A 16416-nucleotide genomic window follows, 5' to 3' on the forward strand; every position below is an offset into this window, starting at 1 on the left:
ACATCTGATAAGGGTCCCATTGCCGGCCAACTTTCATAGCGCCTCGGCACTTTCTCTCACTAGTTTGCGCACGCGCTTCTTGAACGTTGGATCTGTAATATTTAGCTCTTCGTTTCCCACCGCGTCGACGGCATTGATCACTTACAATCCTCCCTGAGTTCCCGGGCAGCATCGATGTTAGCGGGCGAATCAGGGTTCGGTGACGAGAGCATCGCAATGACACTCAGTAGAATAGTTTCGGGTGAATGGACAGGTAGCCAACGCTCTCTATCGCGAATTAGTCCATTCTTCTCAGGCCATTAGACGGATATTGCATCGTAAATCAGCATACCCAGCGTCCTCATAACCGTACTTATCTTCTCCAGGAGGGTGAAGAATACTAATGCAAACGTTGCCATCTTGGTACACTGCGGAAATATAAGAAGTCAATCACTGTCGAGTGATCGTCAATTTGTCCCGGTTCATACCGTTTGGATGCCACATCGCCGTCTCAAACCTCATTTTTGGAGGTTGAAGAGGATAGTCCTCCGGGAAGGAGAGTCGTGCCTTGAAGAATCCGCCTTCATATAAAGTGTCGTCCGGCCCGATCAAGAGAACTTCCCATTGGTAAATATTGTCATCCACTAGACCAGCTGATATTCCTATAGAATAAAAAATTAGGATAGCGTTCTACATCCAACACGGCTGCGAGGAGAAGTCACTAACCAGGAATGCCGTTCCGTGATATTTCGCGCAGTTGTCGCCGTAAAATTGTCTCCGAAGGTTTACTAGCCATAGCTCGATGCTGTACCTCACTACCAGCTTTTCGCCAACCTGAAATCCTTTAAAGTGGAAGAATAAAGATAGTAGCAGTTCAAGAAAATCTGAACAATAGTGTACTCAGTGTCTCATGGAGAATATGAGTTTATGTTGGAACGTTGGGAGGGCAAGATGTGAGGCGCCGCAGTAGTTTAGACCATTGCAGTCTTCACCCTACAAACCGAAATGTCATTATCGTATCCAAAGCATGGAGACAATTCCACTAATTCCTGCCATTTAGCACTCAGAGACAAGATGTCCAATGCCAACCGCCTTAACATCGCACGAATCCAGCAGTACATAAGGTAAGATCAACTACAAAAACCGTAGTTATCAATTTCTACCTACAAACAAATAACTTTTAATCATCTACCAATGCATAACACGAAACAATCAATTTTGCGCCCAAATTTAGTAATTTCTATGCCTTAATTGTTTTGAAATCCGTAGGCTTCGCTTTACCAGAACTGATTAGGTCTACGATAACGTCCAGGAAAACTGTCTTCACAGCATCCCTCTCAGTACTACCACTAAGCTTCTGAGCAAAATCAGCAAGTTCAGTGTCATCGATTTTCTCCAAGATGAGGTCGACATCATCAAGAGTGGAATCAATAACTGCAGCTGAAGCCACGCCATCGACAAAATAATTGGCGTCCTTAACTGCAGCCTTGACGGCTCGGCGGTTTTTCTTCTTGGCATTCTTTGCAGACTCTTTAGCCTTCTTGGAATTCAGCCTTTCATTCTTGGACCGCTCCTCTTCCTCCTTGTGTCTGCGTTCTTCTTCTTCCTTAGCCTTCATCGCCTGCTCAGAAGCCTTACGGGCATCAGCCTCACGTTCCCACTTTCGCTGCTCCTTGGCCTTTCGTTCGGCTTCTTTGAACATCTTGACTCGCGGATCCAAAGTCAAACAGTCATCAACGAGCTTTCGAAGTCTAGCCGTATCCTCAGTCTTACGCTTCTGTCGGGCAGTCTTGTTCTTGCGTTCAGTGTAGCGCTTGTTATCACGATTGTCGCTATCATCGGGGACATCCTCATCCAAATACTCGAAGGAACGCCAAGAATCAAAATTGTAGAAGAAGTTATAGAAATAATCAACATCCTCTTTCGTCGAGCTTCCATCGCCAAGCTTTGGAACTGAGTGCTTCTTAGAGAATCTGCCCTCGGACTCGAATACACGGCCCCAGTCTTTGTAAAAGCTGCCTTTAGCTTTACGAGTAGGAGGCTGCACATCAGCAGCTTCATCAACGGAGTCAAACTGACGGCGCTTGACAGGGTCGGACAAAATTTCCATTGCTAGTTGACATGTGAGCTAACAAATACCTCGTCGCAACAACCTGATCACAACAGCCTTCCTCGCCCTACTGACCTTTCTGGATACACTTAAAGAAACCATCGTCATCGATGCTGCCGGAGGCAGCTTTCTTGTCGGGATGATGTTTAAGCACTTTCTTTCGATCTGCACAAAATAAGGTTAGCATCTCTAGAAATGAGCCACTGTGGGTAAACTTCGGATCCATACGGGCACGTCTAATCTGCTCGTCCGTAGCTCTATATCTGTACCTCGACAAGCCTAGGACCTTATAGTGATCTTGTCCCTAATTCATTGTAAGAATGTGATGCGGATGCCACCAATTGCCAATTATACCTTCCAGTCCTTTGGGTCTCGACTCAGCATTACAGGATCTTCTGGCTCTTCATCCTCTGAGACAGTCTCTTCCTCAACATTCTTGACATTGATCTGGGCCTGGATTCGCTCATCTTCAGACCAGGTCCGTCCGCGGAGAGCACGACGTGCATGCGAAAGATACTGAGGACCGACAGGCTCGATAGCACGGAGAGTAAATGCTATTCATATTTCACATATGAGAACAGCTTCTCGATTTCTCCAACAAATGATTCCTTACCCGACAAATGACCATAGGAGACAAAAGCGTCTTTCTCCGTACGGTCCACCGTAAGAGGAGGCAAAACAGCGGCAGACATAGTGGTATATGAATTGCTGAGACTGCCAGTTTTAAGTGTAGTTGTACTGTAATTCTGACAGCCTAAATTTTTTTGCTGCCCCAGTGTGTCAAAGTCGGAGCGCATCGGCAGTTAAACCACAAGATGAAAATGGCATATACCGCACATGGACATTGTTATTGATGCATAACAGCAAAACCACATAATAGCAGAAACAAGCAAAAGTCTGACCAGTTAAAACGCTGAACAAAGGGAGGCGACTGCTAAGAGCATTCTCGGAAATACGCTGCGCAACTACCAGTCCGCTAACTGCGTTGGCAACGGATAAGGGAGAGATGCCAAATGGTGCGCCCTGGCAAGATCTATCTCTGGAGAGGGAATAGACGAGGCGGTCTACCATCTATCTGCGACCTCTCTAAACTCCTCCAGATCGCGTTCCTGAGAGCGGCGATAGCTCACCATGGTTTCTTTCTATCGTAGCCCACTGCTTTTACTGTCGGGGCTTGTGTTCAACGCACTTGTCTCTGTCGCCGCAGACCAGGATGTTTTCATTCTGCAACAGCCTTCCAGCGCTCCTCCTCCAAAGACTTTGCCGCTGCGGCCCATCGAATGGGGCCAGCTGAACTTCATCAGCACCACTGATACTCATGGCTGGCTTGCCGGCCATCTTCTGCAGCCTAGTTATGCCGCTGACTGGGGCGACTACACATCATTCATTGAGCATATTAAAGAGACTGCAGATGAGAAGGGAGTCGACGTTATTGTCGTCGATGATGGCGATCAGCACGATGGCAATGGCCTATCAGACGCGACATTCCCGAATGGTGAAATTAGCCAGAAGATTTTGATGATGGCTCCGATAGATTTGATGAGCATTGGCAACCATGAGCTCTACAAGTGTGAAGTTACTCAGCAGACATATGATATGCTTGCGCCACATTTTGATGGAAGATACCTCACTTCTAACGTTGAGATTATGCTCTCTAATGGATCGTGGGTTCATATTGGCCAAAGATCCCATCGATTTACTACAAAGAATCAGGGCATCAACATCATGGCATTCGGATTTCTTTTCGACTTCAAGCTCAATTGCGAAAACTCTCGAGTTTCCGATGTTGAGGACGTCGTTCAACAAGCATGGTTCCAGTCTGCTATCCGTGAGCCAGGCATCGACATGTTCCTCGTTTTTGGTCACTATCCAATCAGATTCTGGCCCGAGATGTGGGCCATTCACCGTGCTATCCGTGCGGTTCATAAGAGCATCCCAATTCAATATTTCGGAGGACATTCTCATGTTCGTGATTTTACCGTCCTTGACAGCCGTGCATCAGCTCTGCAGGCCGGCAGATTTTTGGAGACCGTAGGATGGCTTAGCATTGACGGTATTGAGCCTGGAAAGTCTGAGGACTCCCCAAACTATGGCAAGCCGTTGAAGTATTCGCGCAGATATCTCGACTTTAATCCTTACTCGTTGAGCTTCCAGGCCAATAAGACACTTGGTCCTGACGGCACTTTCGGTACCAAGAATGGCAGGAAGATTTCCAAGATCATTGACGATTATCGTGTTAAGCTCAATTTGACATATCCGTTTGGCTGTGTTCCGACCGATTATCTTCTCGAGAAGGCCATGTATCCTGGTCCTAACAGTTTGCTGAGCCTCTTGGAGGATCATGTTTTGCAGAACCTCGTTGGCGACGATGAGACTCTTCATGGCAAATCGAGGCTTATTTTTATTAATTCTGGTTCTCTACGTTATGATATGTACGGGGGTATCTTCACGGTCGACTCAGGCTATATCGTTTCTCCGTTCGACAACGCGTGGCTATATATCCCCTCCGTGCCATACTCTATTGCGAAGGAGATTCTCGGGAAGTTAAACGCATTGGACTATATTTTTATGGAACTAACGACGCCAATTTCTCGCACGATGATGGTGCGGCAGCAGAACCTTGGTGATACGTTCGACATCAGCGTCATGAATTCTCTCATTTCCGCTATGTCTGGGCCACAGGACCAAGAAGATCTTAAAACTACGGGATATGTTACAATTGATGATTATGGTATGGATGGTGATGATACTCCGCATAAGCCGTATCCGTTGTATTATCTCCCTAATGCCGTTGCAACCAATGACTCTTTTCCGGCTGATGGTTCTGCGCCGGAATCGACCGATGTTATTTTCTTGGACTTCATGAAGCCATTTGTGCTTGAAGCTTTAGCGAAGATCGATTCTACGACGCCAAAGGATAATTGGAAGGTGTTGGAATACGGTGGGAAGCCGGTCAAGGAATTGATCAAGGACTACGTTCGTGGATGGGGCACTGAGTGCATCAAGGACACCAGGTAGACGCCCTGCCCTATTTCTATTAGATTGTGTGCTTCTTATCTAAGCGTGGAATGGAAATCACATGTGGGTGGAGGTGATGGCTTGTGTCATGAATTTTTGTTAAGCATATGGTATATGATTTAGAAGGAAAGAAGTGGGAGTATAGATGACTTTATGAGGGTAGACGTTGGTATACAATCGTCAGACATTGCATATTTGGACTTGTGATTTTTGCTTTAATATTACTAAATGCGATGTGGCTTTGAAAGTAGATGTTTTATGTGACTTCAAGTAACAAAGGTAACTTTTTATCTTCGCAAGACTAACTAGACAATTACATAACGCATACTACTTGAATAGTAGCGAAAGACTACCATATATATATAGCACATGAGACAACGAACAAACCCAACACATCCTTATCTCACAATTCCATCGCTTACTTCAAAGCAAGCGCCCGACGCTTATCTCTCTCCTCCGCAATGGTGAGCTTAATGCCCTTGCCCTTAGGCAAACTGATGAGAGGCTTATTGCCCTCACCAATGACGAAAACGTTGGATAATCGGGTAGCGAAAGTGTTGTCGAGCGAGTCCTTGATGTGAACGATGTCAAAACCACCTTCGTGACGCTCACGGTGAGTGATGACACCAACACGGCCAATGTTACGGCCGCCGGTGACGACGGCAAGGTTTCCTGTGTCAAACTTGACAAAAGACTGGATCTTGCCAGTCTCAATGTCAATCTTTACGGTGTCGTTGACCTTAATAAGGGGATCGGGGTAGCGGATTGTGCGACCGTCGTGTGTGACAAGGTATGGGATACCCTTTTTGCCAAGCTGGACACGCTTAACCTTGCCGAGCTTGTAGGAGGCTTCCTCCTCGGTAATACGGTGAATGGTGAATCGGCCCTTAACGTCATACACGAGACGGAAGTGTTCGCCGGTCTTCTCTAGAGTAATCACATCCATGAAGCCAGCGGGGTAGGTGGAATCTGTGCGAACTTTGCCGTCAACCTTGACGAGACGCTGGTTCAAAATAGCCTTGACCTCACGACCATTAAGAGCATATTTCAAGCGGTTTCGGAGGAAGATGATGAGAGGGAGTGATTCGCGTAGCTTGTGGGGCCCGGGCGATGGTCGTGGAGCCTGCCAATTATCGTAAGCAACTACTTTAAATTCTGATATCAAGGCCCGACAGTAATTCCCCAATTCATATTTTCATCCTCCTAACAGTATATTCGCAATGTCAAATGCCCGTACAAATATCGTCCACTTACATAGGCACCAGACAACTTGTCGAGAAGCCAGTGCGATGGCGCGGCCAAGCGCTTCATGTGTTTCTTACTGTAGAATAACCTATATTAGCGTTCCCGTCTCACTCGCACAAGCTGCATAATTTGGTTACGTACGGTCCTCTAGCCATGTTCACAATATGTGTTGCTGTGGGTTGGAGATCGAAAGGATAGAGAGTATGGCAGAAAAACGTAGATGACCTGTTCTGTGTGTAGCGTTACGCCAGTGACCCAGGTGTCGGTTGCCCTAACGTTGGCTCAGTGTGTGTTGTAGTGAAGTGGAGGCCCTTGATAGAGCCTCAAAAAAGCAGTCACAAGCCACGAGGCGAAAACAGTGGATTTCATGTTACACTTTACCGGCTGATACAATATCAGGGTCTTGTAGAGTTTTGTCGCATATGCAATGGAATTTTAAGTCAGGGCAACACGTACATCAAAATTGTACACTATACAGCACAACGACTTACCTGTGCATGTATGTTATCAAAAATCAGACATTGAATTTACGTTTACTTATAATAATTTGGCCGCGTGTGCACATATTACTACTAAACTTTGCTATTTGTTCATAGATAGTATCTTGCAAGGATAGCCTATCTGTTTAGCATAGCTACAAGTTGGTTTACATTCAATTGTACCATTGAGGTACTCAGAGAGCTCAGGAGAACTATAGAGAGAGCAGTTTGCTAATTTCGGTTTCGACCTAAAATATGCTTCATCGCCCGGTTGCACGAACTTCATTTGTAGCCCTAACCCAAATTCAATTGGAGTTCACCTTCTCTAAATCTGAATGAAACCATAAATCTGAGGGTCTAGTAATGTGGGCTAGGGTAACGTTTGCAAGAAATAGAAGTGACCGTTGCGTTGAACCCGCTGATGGCATTACCTCTCCAGGTGACCTGTCGTTGAGTTGAGCTCAATGGAGTTTTGTCATAGATGCAGCTGCCATATGCAGCCATCTGTATCAAAGAAACAGTTCGGACTGGCGATTGCACACCATTCAAAACCAATGCGCACTGTGTGCTGTAATTTTGTTTAGGGCAATGGTGTATTTTTCATATTGCCTTCCTTCCGAAGGATTATCCTAACGCCAGTCATCAAAAGTCTCCTCAAGACTGTTCTGTCTGCTGTGCACGGCAGTGTCTTCTTATTCTTCATATTTCCAGGAAGGGGACCGTCCATCATGTGTCTCCATCCGACTGATTATGCCACGAACCTCCGGTCGTCTTTGTTGCTAGAGGGTCATCTTACTTCCCTTACTAAGGATAGAGCAACCTCCCTTGCTGCTGAATCGCGCGCTGTTACACAGGAAGGTGATATCTGTATGATATATGTCCCTCGGATCTGTGCTGGCGAAGATTACTCTATCATATACACGTAGCATATTAACGTGCTAGATATTGTACACTACACTTTTTTGTGGCAAGGCACCTGGAGGCGAGCAGGATCGAAGATACTGTCAGATGGGGTACAGAACTTCCTGAACACGTAATCTGCAGTTCATTGGTCTGAAAGATGTTCCCGAGAATACTCGGAGTTATGCGTCAATGTTCCTAGCACAATATTGTCAGATATCTGGTCATTCCTCCAAGTGCTTGATCTTGAGCCAAGCTTGACTCTAATCATGAAATCATCCATCAGGAGTAAGTAATCAGCTACCTTAGTTCCTCGCAGCATTTTGCCTATCATATCTTAGAACGCACGCTGCCAGAAATTGCTTCCTAAATCACCTCGTTCAGTAATCATCATATCGACCATCAGCGCAAGTTTCATCAAGCGAGTGGCAGTATTCCACTAAGTATGGTGCGGCTCAATATCGCTTGACCGAACCCAACCCAACCGATCTTCCCAACCCGATCCTGGACGCGATCACAAAATTAATCACGAGTCACAGATATTAGTAAAGCCACCTCCACCTCCCTGTAGAGGCGAGCCGACTTGCAAAGAGCCCTCACATATTGGCGTTATATACGTCACAACACATGCAATACAACAATAATAGACGTATTGGGGAATCGTCCGAGTCGATCCGAGTCAATTTCGTTATTTAATTTGTTATTTGGTTATACGATTTGTGCGGGAAAAGGTTCTCGAGTTGGTATCACAGTGAAAATATTGTGAGCTGCCATATATACACAACATAACCGGCAGTAGCACGTCAGGATCTACAAAATAGAAGGCGCTCTTTCGAAATGTCGTTTTTTGGATTTGATCCATCCGCAAATCCGAGTACGCGGGACAATGATTCGTCGTTTTATGACGGGAATGGAGAGTATGTTTTTGGTTTTTTTTCACGACGGCTTCTCGACTACCGAACAACCTTGGTTGCGCTAAGTGGCCGCGGATGTACTGTGATGATTTTGTAACTGACTACGGCTATAGCGGTGAATTTGAGGATACGTATGACGGCCTCGCCGAGGATTTGGATCAAAACTATGATGAGTTAAACGATGAGACTTTCGGTGCTTTTGCAGAGCCTGTCGGTAAAGACTTCGATTTCTCTGAACAGACAGCAAAGGCAGTTTCAGCGCTTGAAGAAGAGGAGAAGATCTTGTTTTCTCGCCGAAGACAACAGCAGCTTGAATCGAGGCAAAGAGAGTCAGAAAATCAATATAATACCAACACCGTGAGTGGGATTAGTAATGTGAGAAGAGCGGAACGGCAGATATTTGAGATTCCAGAGTTGAAACCGATGGCGTCGCTATGGGAAACGGATCTATCTTCATCGTCGGGCCCGGCTAGTATGTCACCGGCCCACCAGGTATTGACGCAGATGAAGGGTCAGCAACAACAACCAGAACCGAAGAAGTTTTTGAGCCTGGAAGAGGTTGAAGCTCAGCTGTTAGCAGCTACTCGGGCACAGGCGCAATCCCAACAGCAACAGCAACAACAGTTGCCACCTCAACAGCTCCCACCAGTCATGCCCCCAGCGCATACACAGCCACAATTCTCACCATCAGGAAGAGTTACGCTTTCACAACAGCAGTACGGACAGGTCCCACCTCGCGTGCAACCCGTAGGGCCACAGTTCGGCATGCCGCCTTCGTTCCCAAATGGACCGATGCAGCCGCCATTGGGCAATCAACTGCGACGGTTTCCGGAACCAGTGTATGCTGATGGCGAGTTGGTCCGGCAGCAAGTGCCGTCTGCAATGCCAGGCCAGCTGCCCATGAGAGCTCCTTCGATGCAGGAGCAACAGGATTATTATCAGATGCTACAACAGCAACAACGACAACAGCAACAACAACAGCAACAACAACAGCAACAACAGCAACAACAACAACAACAGCAGCATCAGCATGGTCAAAGACACCCGACAGCACCTATGGCGCGTGCGCAAGAAAACCCAGTAATAGAAGAGTCACCTGACCAACGTGCGTTAACGGAGCAAGAGATGATTAAGGAGCTGAAGGCGGCACGACTCTCTCGATATAACGGGTTGATGACATCATCAGACAAGAATCATGTTACACGTATACAGCTGCAGCAGCTGGTGACGGAGGACCCGTTCACAGAAGACTTTTACTATCAAGTGTACACAGCTCTACACGGACCGAAGGATGGCCAGGGTCAGAGCGGAGTGAGCAATACAGAGATTGCGGAGAAGTATCTGAACGAGTACGGCCGAAGGTCACGGTATGGTCTTCGTCGACAACAGGAGAGTATGCAGCGCATGCAGCAGCGGGCCATTGCCGCGGCCAAGGCACATCCTAAGCATGAGCAATACGTCGTTGAGGGTGCGCTGGGTAAGATTGCGTTTGCGACCGTGAAGGGACCGCGACGGATTTTGGACTTGGCGAAGAAGGCTGCGGAGGAGAGAGCGTAGTCAGACATGTGGAAAGCTGGGAGCCGTTGAATTGAAGTTTGGAAGTATTGTTTTGAGTAGCATTAAAATTCTTGTGTGTCACGAGCTTTTGATTATACTGTTAACCTGGAGCGACACGGTCGTTACTTGACAGTCGGTAGCTTGAGTCGGATGTCCATATTATATTGTTATTGGAGCCGACATAACTGAAATCGATACGTTGCTATCGGACAGAGACTTAGCGTTGGACATGGGGGAGAAAGGCTGTAGCATAACGAAGCGTCGAGACAGCTCATCTCGACGCTGTCGCGTAAATTCTAAAGAGAAAAATAACGAACGACGGTGGCGACACTGCAAAGATGGCTACTGCAATATTCGTATCAGTGATCAAATAACATTATGCGTGTTATATTTTGCAGCAACTTTTGAAACCCATAAGGCGCATGACCCGCAGAGATCTGTTATGTTGAACAGTGGCACACTCATGTGGGTAATGCTTGCCAGCGTCGGCGCTTCCGGGATCTCGGTTGTGCCCTACCAAGTTAGTTACGCATAATAAGCCTCCGCCGCATGCTTCCCCACGGCCGTCCTCGTCACAGGGACGGAACTGCTCGGCGTGGGCATGTTTCTTTCGCGGTCTCACTCCTGCCATGGATTCTCTATCGCTACTGCCGCCGCCATCTCGCCTGGCTCCGCTGGTCCCGCGTGTGTGCGGCTGCCAGCGCTCCACGACACGCCAGCCATCAATTCCCTACCATATCCGAGGCAGTCAATACCTCCGTCATGGGTCGTACACTCACTGCCGAGCACACAGCTGCCCTTCAATGCAATGTTCGATTCTACTACTCAGTGTCCGCAACAGCAGCAACAACAGTCACACAATCAGTGCTCGACGCCAGCGCCCGCTGTCGGCATGCGCTTTGAGTCCCGCGCTGACCTTACGGAAATGCTCAAGACACTCGCAGTTCGCGACAACTGGGAGTTCACCTGCTTAAAGTCGCACGCTACACCACCCGCTGCAAGGACCTGGCCTACAGCTGGTTTCTGCACTCGTCGTGTCCAAAGTCCTCGATCACATCGAAAGGAACGCCGCTTGTGATTTCGGTCTACCGCAGCACTCCCTCCTGCGTCAAGTGTCACTCGCGCGACAGCGTAGAGTCCTCTTCATGGATTGCCCGCCGCCCGCCGAATACTACCACATCTTCGCGTCAACCCGGAATACGCCCCAAACGACATCATCTCCATATGCGTCACGACCACTGCATCTCCGTCTCATACAAGCAGGCCTGGCGCCGCCATACTCATGCTGCAGTCTGCATTATGGTGTGCTAATGGGCCTCTTGGCCATCAGAATTCTGCCGACGATATTTCCGAACCGTTCAGCTGCAAATGGACTTATCGTATCATAGTTGCTACACCAAGCAGTTTGGAGACATTCTATTTCGTTTTTCTGGCGTGCTTGTTGTCGAATGAGGACTTACTAATTATTACTTAAGGTACTCAGCCGAGTAGTATGCATACTACATTGCTTGATATGTAGCCTCGGTTGCGACTATTGTTTTGATAACTATATAGCAATCACATTGAAGACGAACATCTGGAACCCGATGTACACTAGAACCAATACGAATACATACATCTACTTTCTAAACATAGGCGTAGCCATTTCTCTCTTTGTTGCCACATTCTCACGACTCTCACTTGCATCTTGTACATCAGATCTTCCCTTTTTCGCACTCACAATAGTGCTGAGTAAACGCTTTCCGGCCGGGGTCAGCATCGCCTTCTTGACATCTGGTACACTCTTAAACTTCGGCACCCCACTACCTGGACGTGCTCGGTTAGAACTAGGTGTACCAGCTCTCTTCGACATAGAAGAGAGCAACTTGTGGTGCAGTTCTTCGCGTTTGGGTGTCTCCGCCACCCGAAACTTGGAAACAACCGGAGTTGCTGCCACTGCACCCCATGTCATTGGAGGCGCACCAAGCTCAGAAGGCGAAGGCGACGGCGCCGCCGAGACAAATGAGTACCCTTGGACCCTTGGGGTGCTAGCTCTTAGGGAAGAAGCATCCGATGAGCCTTCTGACGTCGCCGGCGACGGCGCACGGGTCAACAGGTTATTGCTGTGCACGCCAAGCGATTCTGACGGGTCGAAGCGCGTATTAACGCGTTTAATTTCTTTGGCTCTCGCTGATTGTAATGCCGCAGCCGATAGCTTACCCGCATCGGGACCAAATATAAGTTCGTTCTTTGGTTTCGAGTTCCAAGTATCCGGCATTGCGGGTCGCGTATCAGGCACTATTAGTGCCGACGTTGACCATGGCTTATCTTTGCTGGCAATCGTCAAGGCTGTGGATGACGATGTGGCGACGTCCCGATCTTTTGAAATTGATCTATGCCACTCGAGATACTCAGTACCACGGTAGCCTGGCATCTTATTCCCGTTCCACAGCCACGCATACTTCTCTCGATTCTTCTGATTTCGCTCGTCAAGAATCTTATGGAATGACTCGTTGTCCTCAGATGTATACTTTGCCTGAAAACCATTGAGCGACATATTCGTATTCACATTTTCGGTGTCTCGTTCACTTGGCCGGTCAGCTACACTTTGACTTTCAAGCTCATCATCGTCAGAGTAGTCAGAGTTGCTGGGACTATCTTCGCTCCCGTACAACGTTTCTCCATCGTAAAATCGCGGTGTATCCGCTCTGCCATCTGCAACAGTAGGCGTCTCCGCGCGAAAACCAGCTTCGCGTCTCCGGAGATCGTTCAGCCTCCGTATCTTCCGCTTTCTCACTAACTCCTCTTCCCTCGCCACTCCGTCGACTCTATTCAGCCGTTCCAATTTCCTCCTCAGTTTGGCCACAAGGCGCTCATCACCGTCTTTAACGGCTTCTAAGTATGCATTCTTGCACTTCAAAAGCACCAGGTCCGGGAAATAATCCCGCTCAATAATGCGCGAGATCGAGGATACGTAGGTGTCCTCTTCCAAGGCGATATTCGGTCGCGTAATCTTGGTGGTCGGTGGTGGCGGAGGAAGCATTAGTGCTGCTTTGGCCTCCGTAAAGGCTGCCACCGACAGCCCTTCTGGCTTTGGCGGTGGTGACTGCGGTGTATCCATGGTATGAGACAAGGGGCCTGCGATATAGTTGAACGCAACAATCTCATATAGTCTCTCACTGATTGACAAGATCCTGCGGCGTCCTAATCCGAGAAATTCAGGGGCCAGGGTTGGGACGTACATACTAAAATTTCTTGAGTCGACCGTGTTGGATCATAATCTACTAGAGATTGATTGGTATGATTAGGCGAACAATAAGGCGGCCCACATATCACTGCTGTTCCGCAAGCGCATTGGTTCGATGTCCAGTTCCTGCGATATCGATATCATTTCCAGCGTCATTGATCTTCTCCACAACAGCGGGTTGGAAGCTGAAATATTCCACAAAAATAAACAGTGGCAGCAATAATAACGCCGGGCACCCTCGACCTCTAAAAAAAGACAAACAGAGATACGCACTGCGAATAGGATATCGGTCACCGACCTTAAATGACCTCGCACTCGCCAAGCGGTTTTTCGATGAGTCTCTGACTTATCATGCCGGGTCTCCGCCTTTACATGATGCGGCTTTTGACACAACGATCCCTCAAGTGAGGTTCCTTACAGTACATGGTGACTGAGATGGCTAATCATAAGCAGGTGGCATTCGCAGGACGAACGAATGCTGGCGTAAGTTAGTCCCTTGTTCTCGAACGTCAGAGAACTGACTGCCAGCTCTTTTAGAAATCATCTCTTCTCAAGGCACTGATCCCAGAAATGAAGTTAATCAAGCCGTCCAAGAAACCGGGTTTCACTCGCAAGATATATTGCTATGGCATCGGTAACAAACCTGGCCGCGAATTGATCATGTCCGATCTGCCTGGCTATGGATACGGCTCAACAACGGAGCAAGGCGACGTTATTTTAGAATACCTGCGCACCGCCGCTAGTCTCAAAATGGTGTATATTTTGATGGACTCTCGCGTTCTTGAAATGCCTAGTGACAAGCAAGTGATCGCGCTACTAGACAACTACGGTATCCCATGGCAGATCATCGGCACAAAGATTGATCGCGCCAAGTCGGGCGATCCTGCACATGTGCTGGACATGCTGATGCGGTTCTCCAAAGCGTCGAGGAAAGGCGCGATGGGCGCTAGTGAAACGTTTTACAAGGACGAGATTATAGTCACGTCAGACAAAACCATGGTCGGAATCAACGAATTGAAGTGGTCCATCATGCGTCATTCTGGGTTGGTATCGGAATAGAGTTCATCTTTGACATTCAAATGGAAAATATAACCTTGGCAGAGCATAATGTAGCCGGCACATATCATAGTATAACCCACATATCTAATAGTGTACAAGGCCATAACCTCCCATCAGTGCAAACAGCCCAACTAATTACAAGGGCTTCTTCGCAATGAACAACATCATAGGCGTAAACAATCCCAACTACAGCAGAACATTAGTTGTCGAAAAGTATATCCGATATCGAATATGAACAACGTACCTTAGCTCCAAGAACCAAGTTAACAGCAGCCTCCTCAAGGGCCTCCGTGACCTTCTGCGAGCCCGCAGGAGCAAGGTGGAGCTTCTCCAAGAGGCCGACGGCCTTCATGGTAACTTGTCTGCCTAGCCAGCTAGTTCGGAAAATAGTAACGAGGTCACCAATCGATCGACAGTACTTGAACTCGGGAGAGAGCGGATAGTACCACGGAATGTCGTCGTTCCTTGCCGCAAGGTCTTCCTGGTGGACAATCTCGAAGCCAACATTCTTCAGAGCCTGCTCGGCAATCTCAGTTTTGTACATCTTGGGAATACCGTCACCGATTTCAATGCCGTAGCACACCTCTCTATGGAGTGGGATACTCTCATCATACTTATCAGTCATGACCCACTCGTAGACGCCAAAGGTGCCGCCGGGCTTCAAGACCTTGTAAATCTCACCATAGACACCGTCAAGTACGGGAGCATGGACAGTCGCCTCGATAGCATAGACAGCATCGAAAGTCTCCGGCTCAAAGTCCATCTGCATGAAGTCACCTTTCACGAAGTTGAGCTTGTCCGCAAGGCCAAGGCTATTTGCGTAGTGGTTGGCACGCTCGACCTCTGCATGCTGTTAGAATGTATCCCAGAATCTTGTTGGTAGAGAACTTACGGTAGTCATTGTTATTCAGACCGGTAATATTGCAGTCAGTGAATCTGCAAATCTCCTGAGCGGGACCTCCAACACCACAACCAACATCGAGTACTTTCATGCCGGCCGTAAGACCCATCTTGAGAGCAAGGTAGTGTTCGTGTCTATAATGATAAGCACTATTTTCCCGTATTATGTCCCGATCGGACCTGAATTGACATACCTGGCAATGGACTGTCTGAAAGCCTCGCCCTTGTAGAATCTAGAGAAGTGAAAGGATGTACCCCAGCCGTACTCGTAAACTAAAGCACGTTAATCTATATGCTCATGGACAATTTTTACAGCACGTACAGTCAGTTACCAGGTTGTAGTAGTGCTTGGTGAGCGTGGCGTATTCCTCAAGTCGCGTCTACATTCCCTTAAATGTTAGCTCACACGAGAATAATCCCAACACAAGCATGTTAAACTCATTGTGCACCTTCTTGTCGTCCTCAGTCTCGGTAGACGGCCGCTTGTTGTCCCAGTGCTTGAAATACTCAGCGACAGCAGCCTTCTGGGCGTCAGCGTTCTTGCTGATAGCGGCAACGAAGCCGGTCTTAGAGGTAGAGTTCTTGCCGTGCAAGGCAGTCTTGAACTGAGCGTCCCGAGCGCGGTCCTGCTTTTGAGGGACGAATGCCGTAGCCATTATTTGATTGTATACGATTGAAATAGTATAGATAGAATATGAATTAAGGAAATTAATGCGCAGTACAGAGAGGTGGGAGCTGGGCAAACTATATTTGAATAGCTACGCAACGGCCGGGGCACGCAAAATGCCCCAGTCGAGGCCTCGAGGGCGCGTTCTGAACGCGACCTAAGGGATAACCGACTCACCCTGATTAGTTTTTGCGGGTCCGTGTGTCGCAAACTTTGCGCGCTTGCAGCTTTAATTCACATATATTTGTTAGTTGGGACGTATCGACATCGGTAGTAGTTCGTTTATGTTCTAGTAATCTTGGCTGCCAGACAGCTTCGAGCGGAAAAGCCAATTCGGCCACTTCGGCTCTCCTCCTCTATCT

The 16416-nt window shown here is 47.9% G+C and overlaps 8 protein-coding genes across 8 annotated transcripts; 3 read left to right on the forward strand and 5 right to left on the reverse strand.

Moving 5' to 3' along the window:
* Positions 1-33: 33 nt before the first annotated feature.
* On the reverse strand, positions 34-775 carry V1508DRAFT_400012 (ubiquitin-conjugating enzyme/RWD-like protein; the record flags this gene model as incomplete). The annotated part of the gene is made up of 5 exons (XM_066938302.1): positions 34-92; positions 146-267; positions 332-407; positions 468-641; positions 706-775. The coding sequence occupies 5 exons, from the start codon at positions 773-775 to the stop codon at positions 34-36; spliced, it is 501 nt and encodes a 166-aa protein (XP_066793235.1).
* A 143-nt stretch (positions 776-918) lies between these two features.
* Positions 919-2841, reverse strand: V1508DRAFT_425285 (DnaJ domain-containing protein). Its single transcript, XM_066941409.1, has 5 exons — positions 2703-2841; positions 2444-2643; positions 2318-2393; positions 2165-2254; positions 919-2091 (listed from the first exon to the last, which is right to left on the reverse strand). Exons 1-5 carry the CDS (start codon positions 2779-2781, stop codon positions 1220-1222), a joined length of 1317 nt encoding a protein of 438 aa, XP_066793236.1. The 5' UTR covers positions 2782-2841; the 3' UTR covers positions 919-1219.
* A 217-nt stretch (positions 2842-3058) lies between these two features.
* V1508DRAFT_425287 (Metallo-dependent phosphatase-like protein) lies at positions 3059-5457 on the forward strand. Its single transcript, XM_066941410.1, has one exon. The coding sequence runs from the start codon at positions 3221-3223 to the stop codon at positions 5105-5107; it is 1887 nt and encodes a 628-aa protein (XP_066793237.1). The 5' UTR covers positions 3059-3220; the 3' UTR covers positions 5108-5457.
* A 68-nt stretch (positions 5458-5525) lies between these two features.
* Positions 5526-6507, reverse strand: V1508DRAFT_400015 (40S ribosomal protein eS4; the record flags this gene model as incomplete). Its single annotated transcript, XM_066938303.1, has 4 exons — positions 5526-6230; positions 6281-6310; positions 6362-6428; positions 6494-6507. The coding sequence occupies 4 exons, from the start codon at positions 6505-6507 to the stop codon at positions 5526-5528; spliced, it is 816 nt and encodes a 271-aa protein (XP_066793238.1).
* Positions 6508-8313: 1806 nt separating this feature from the next.
* On the forward strand, positions 8314-10567 carry V1508DRAFT_425294 (topoisomerase II-associated protein PAT1). The gene is made up of 2 exons (XM_066941411.1): positions 8314-8648; positions 8759-10567. Exons 1-2 carry the CDS (start codon positions 8569-8571, stop codon positions 10200-10202), a joined length of 1524 nt encoding a protein of 507 aa, XP_066793239.1. The 5' UTR covers positions 8314-8568; the 3' UTR covers positions 10203-10567.
* Positions 10568-11692: 1125 nt separating this feature from the next.
* V1508DRAFT_425298 (nuclear protein Es2-domain-containing protein) lies at positions 11693-13564 on the reverse strand. The gene has a single exon (XM_066941412.1). It carries the CDS (start codon positions 13423-13425, stop codon positions 11821-11823), a length of 1605 nt encoding a protein of 534 aa, XP_066793240.1. The 5' UTR covers positions 13426-13564; the 3' UTR covers positions 11693-11820.
* Positions 13565-13863: 299 nt separating this feature from the next.
* Positions 13864-14487, forward strand: V1508DRAFT_406451 (P-loop containing nucleoside triphosphate hydrolase protein; the record flags this gene model as incomplete). The annotated part of the gene is made up of 2 exons (XM_066938775.1): positions 13864-13911; positions 13966-14487. The coding sequence occupies 2 exons, from the start codon at positions 13864-13866 to the stop codon at positions 14485-14487; spliced, it is 570 nt and encodes a 189-aa protein (XP_066793241.1).
* V1508DRAFT_376253 (S-adenosyl-L-methionine-dependent methyltransferase) lies at positions 14407-16201 on the reverse strand. Its single transcript, XM_066937592.1, has 6 exons — positions 15837-16201; positions 15710-15767; positions 15582-15660; positions 15380-15522; positions 14732-15330; positions 14407-14673 (listed from the first exon to the last, which is right to left on the reverse strand). The coding sequence occupies exons 1-6, from the start codon at positions 16041-16043 to the stop codon at positions 14623-14625; spliced, it is 1137 nt and encodes a 378-aa protein (XP_066793242.1). The 5' UTR covers positions 16044-16201; the 3' UTR covers positions 14407-14622.
* Positions 16202-16416: the final 215 nt, after the last annotated feature.

The sequence above is a fragment of the Lipomyces doorenjongii genome (genome assembly GCF_038497915.1).
Source record: "Lipomyces doorenjongii strain NRRL Y-27504 unplaced genomic scaffold V1508scaffold_79, whole genome shotgun sequence".
In the NCBI taxonomy this organism is placed as follows: Eukaryota; Fungi; Ascomycota; class Lipomycetes; order Lipomycetales; family Lipomycetaceae; genus Lipomyces; species Lipomyces doorenjongii.

What these genes read in the sequence shown, in the direction of transcription:
- V1508DRAFT_425285 (XM_066941409.1), bottom strand. Translation starts at nt 2,781, where the DNA reads ATGTCTGCCGCTGTTTTGCCTCCTCTTACGGTGGACCGTACGGAGAAA. An exon ending in GAGACCCAAAGGACTGGAAG is followed by an intron (nt 2,394 to 2,443) that starts GTATAATTGGCA and finishes ACAATGAATTAG; the next exon opens with GGACAAGATCACTATAAGGT. An exon ending in CTTTAAGTGTATCCAGAAAG is followed by an intron (nt 2,092 to 2,164) that starts GTCAGTAGGGCG and finishes CATGTCAACTAG; the next exon opens with CAATGGAAATTTTGTCCGAC.
- V1508DRAFT_425287 (XM_066941410.1), top strand. Translation starts at nt 3,221, where the DNA reads ATGGTTTCTTTCTATCGTAGCCCACTGCTTTTACTGTCGGGGCTTGTG.
- V1508DRAFT_425294 (XM_066941411.1), top strand. Translation starts at nt 8,569, where the DNA reads ATGTCGTTTTTTGGATTTGATCCATCCGCAAATCCGAGTACGCGGGAC. An exon ending in TTTTATGACGGGAATGGAGA is followed by an intron (nt 8,649 to 8,758) that starts GTATGTTTTTGG and finishes CTACGGCTATAG; the next exon opens with CGGTGAATTTGAGGATACGT.
- V1508DRAFT_425298 (XM_066941412.1), bottom strand. Translation starts at nt 13,425, where the DNA reads ATGTACGTCCCAACCCTGGCCCCTGAATTTCTCGGATTAGGACGCCGC.
- V1508DRAFT_376253 (XM_066937592.1), bottom strand. Translation starts at nt 16,043, where the DNA reads ATGGCTACGGCATTCGTCCCTCAAAAGCAGGACCGCGCTCGGGACGCT. An exon ending in TTCAGACAGTCCATTGCCAG is followed by an intron (nt 15,523 to 15,581) that starts GTATGTCAATTC and finishes TTATCATTATAG; the next exon opens with ACACGAACACTACCTTGCTC. An exon ending in ACTTGGTTCTTGGAGCTAAG is followed by an intron (nt 14,674 to 14,731) that starts GTACGTTGTTCA and finishes GTTCTGCTGTAG; the next exon opens with TTGGGATTGTTTACGCCTAT.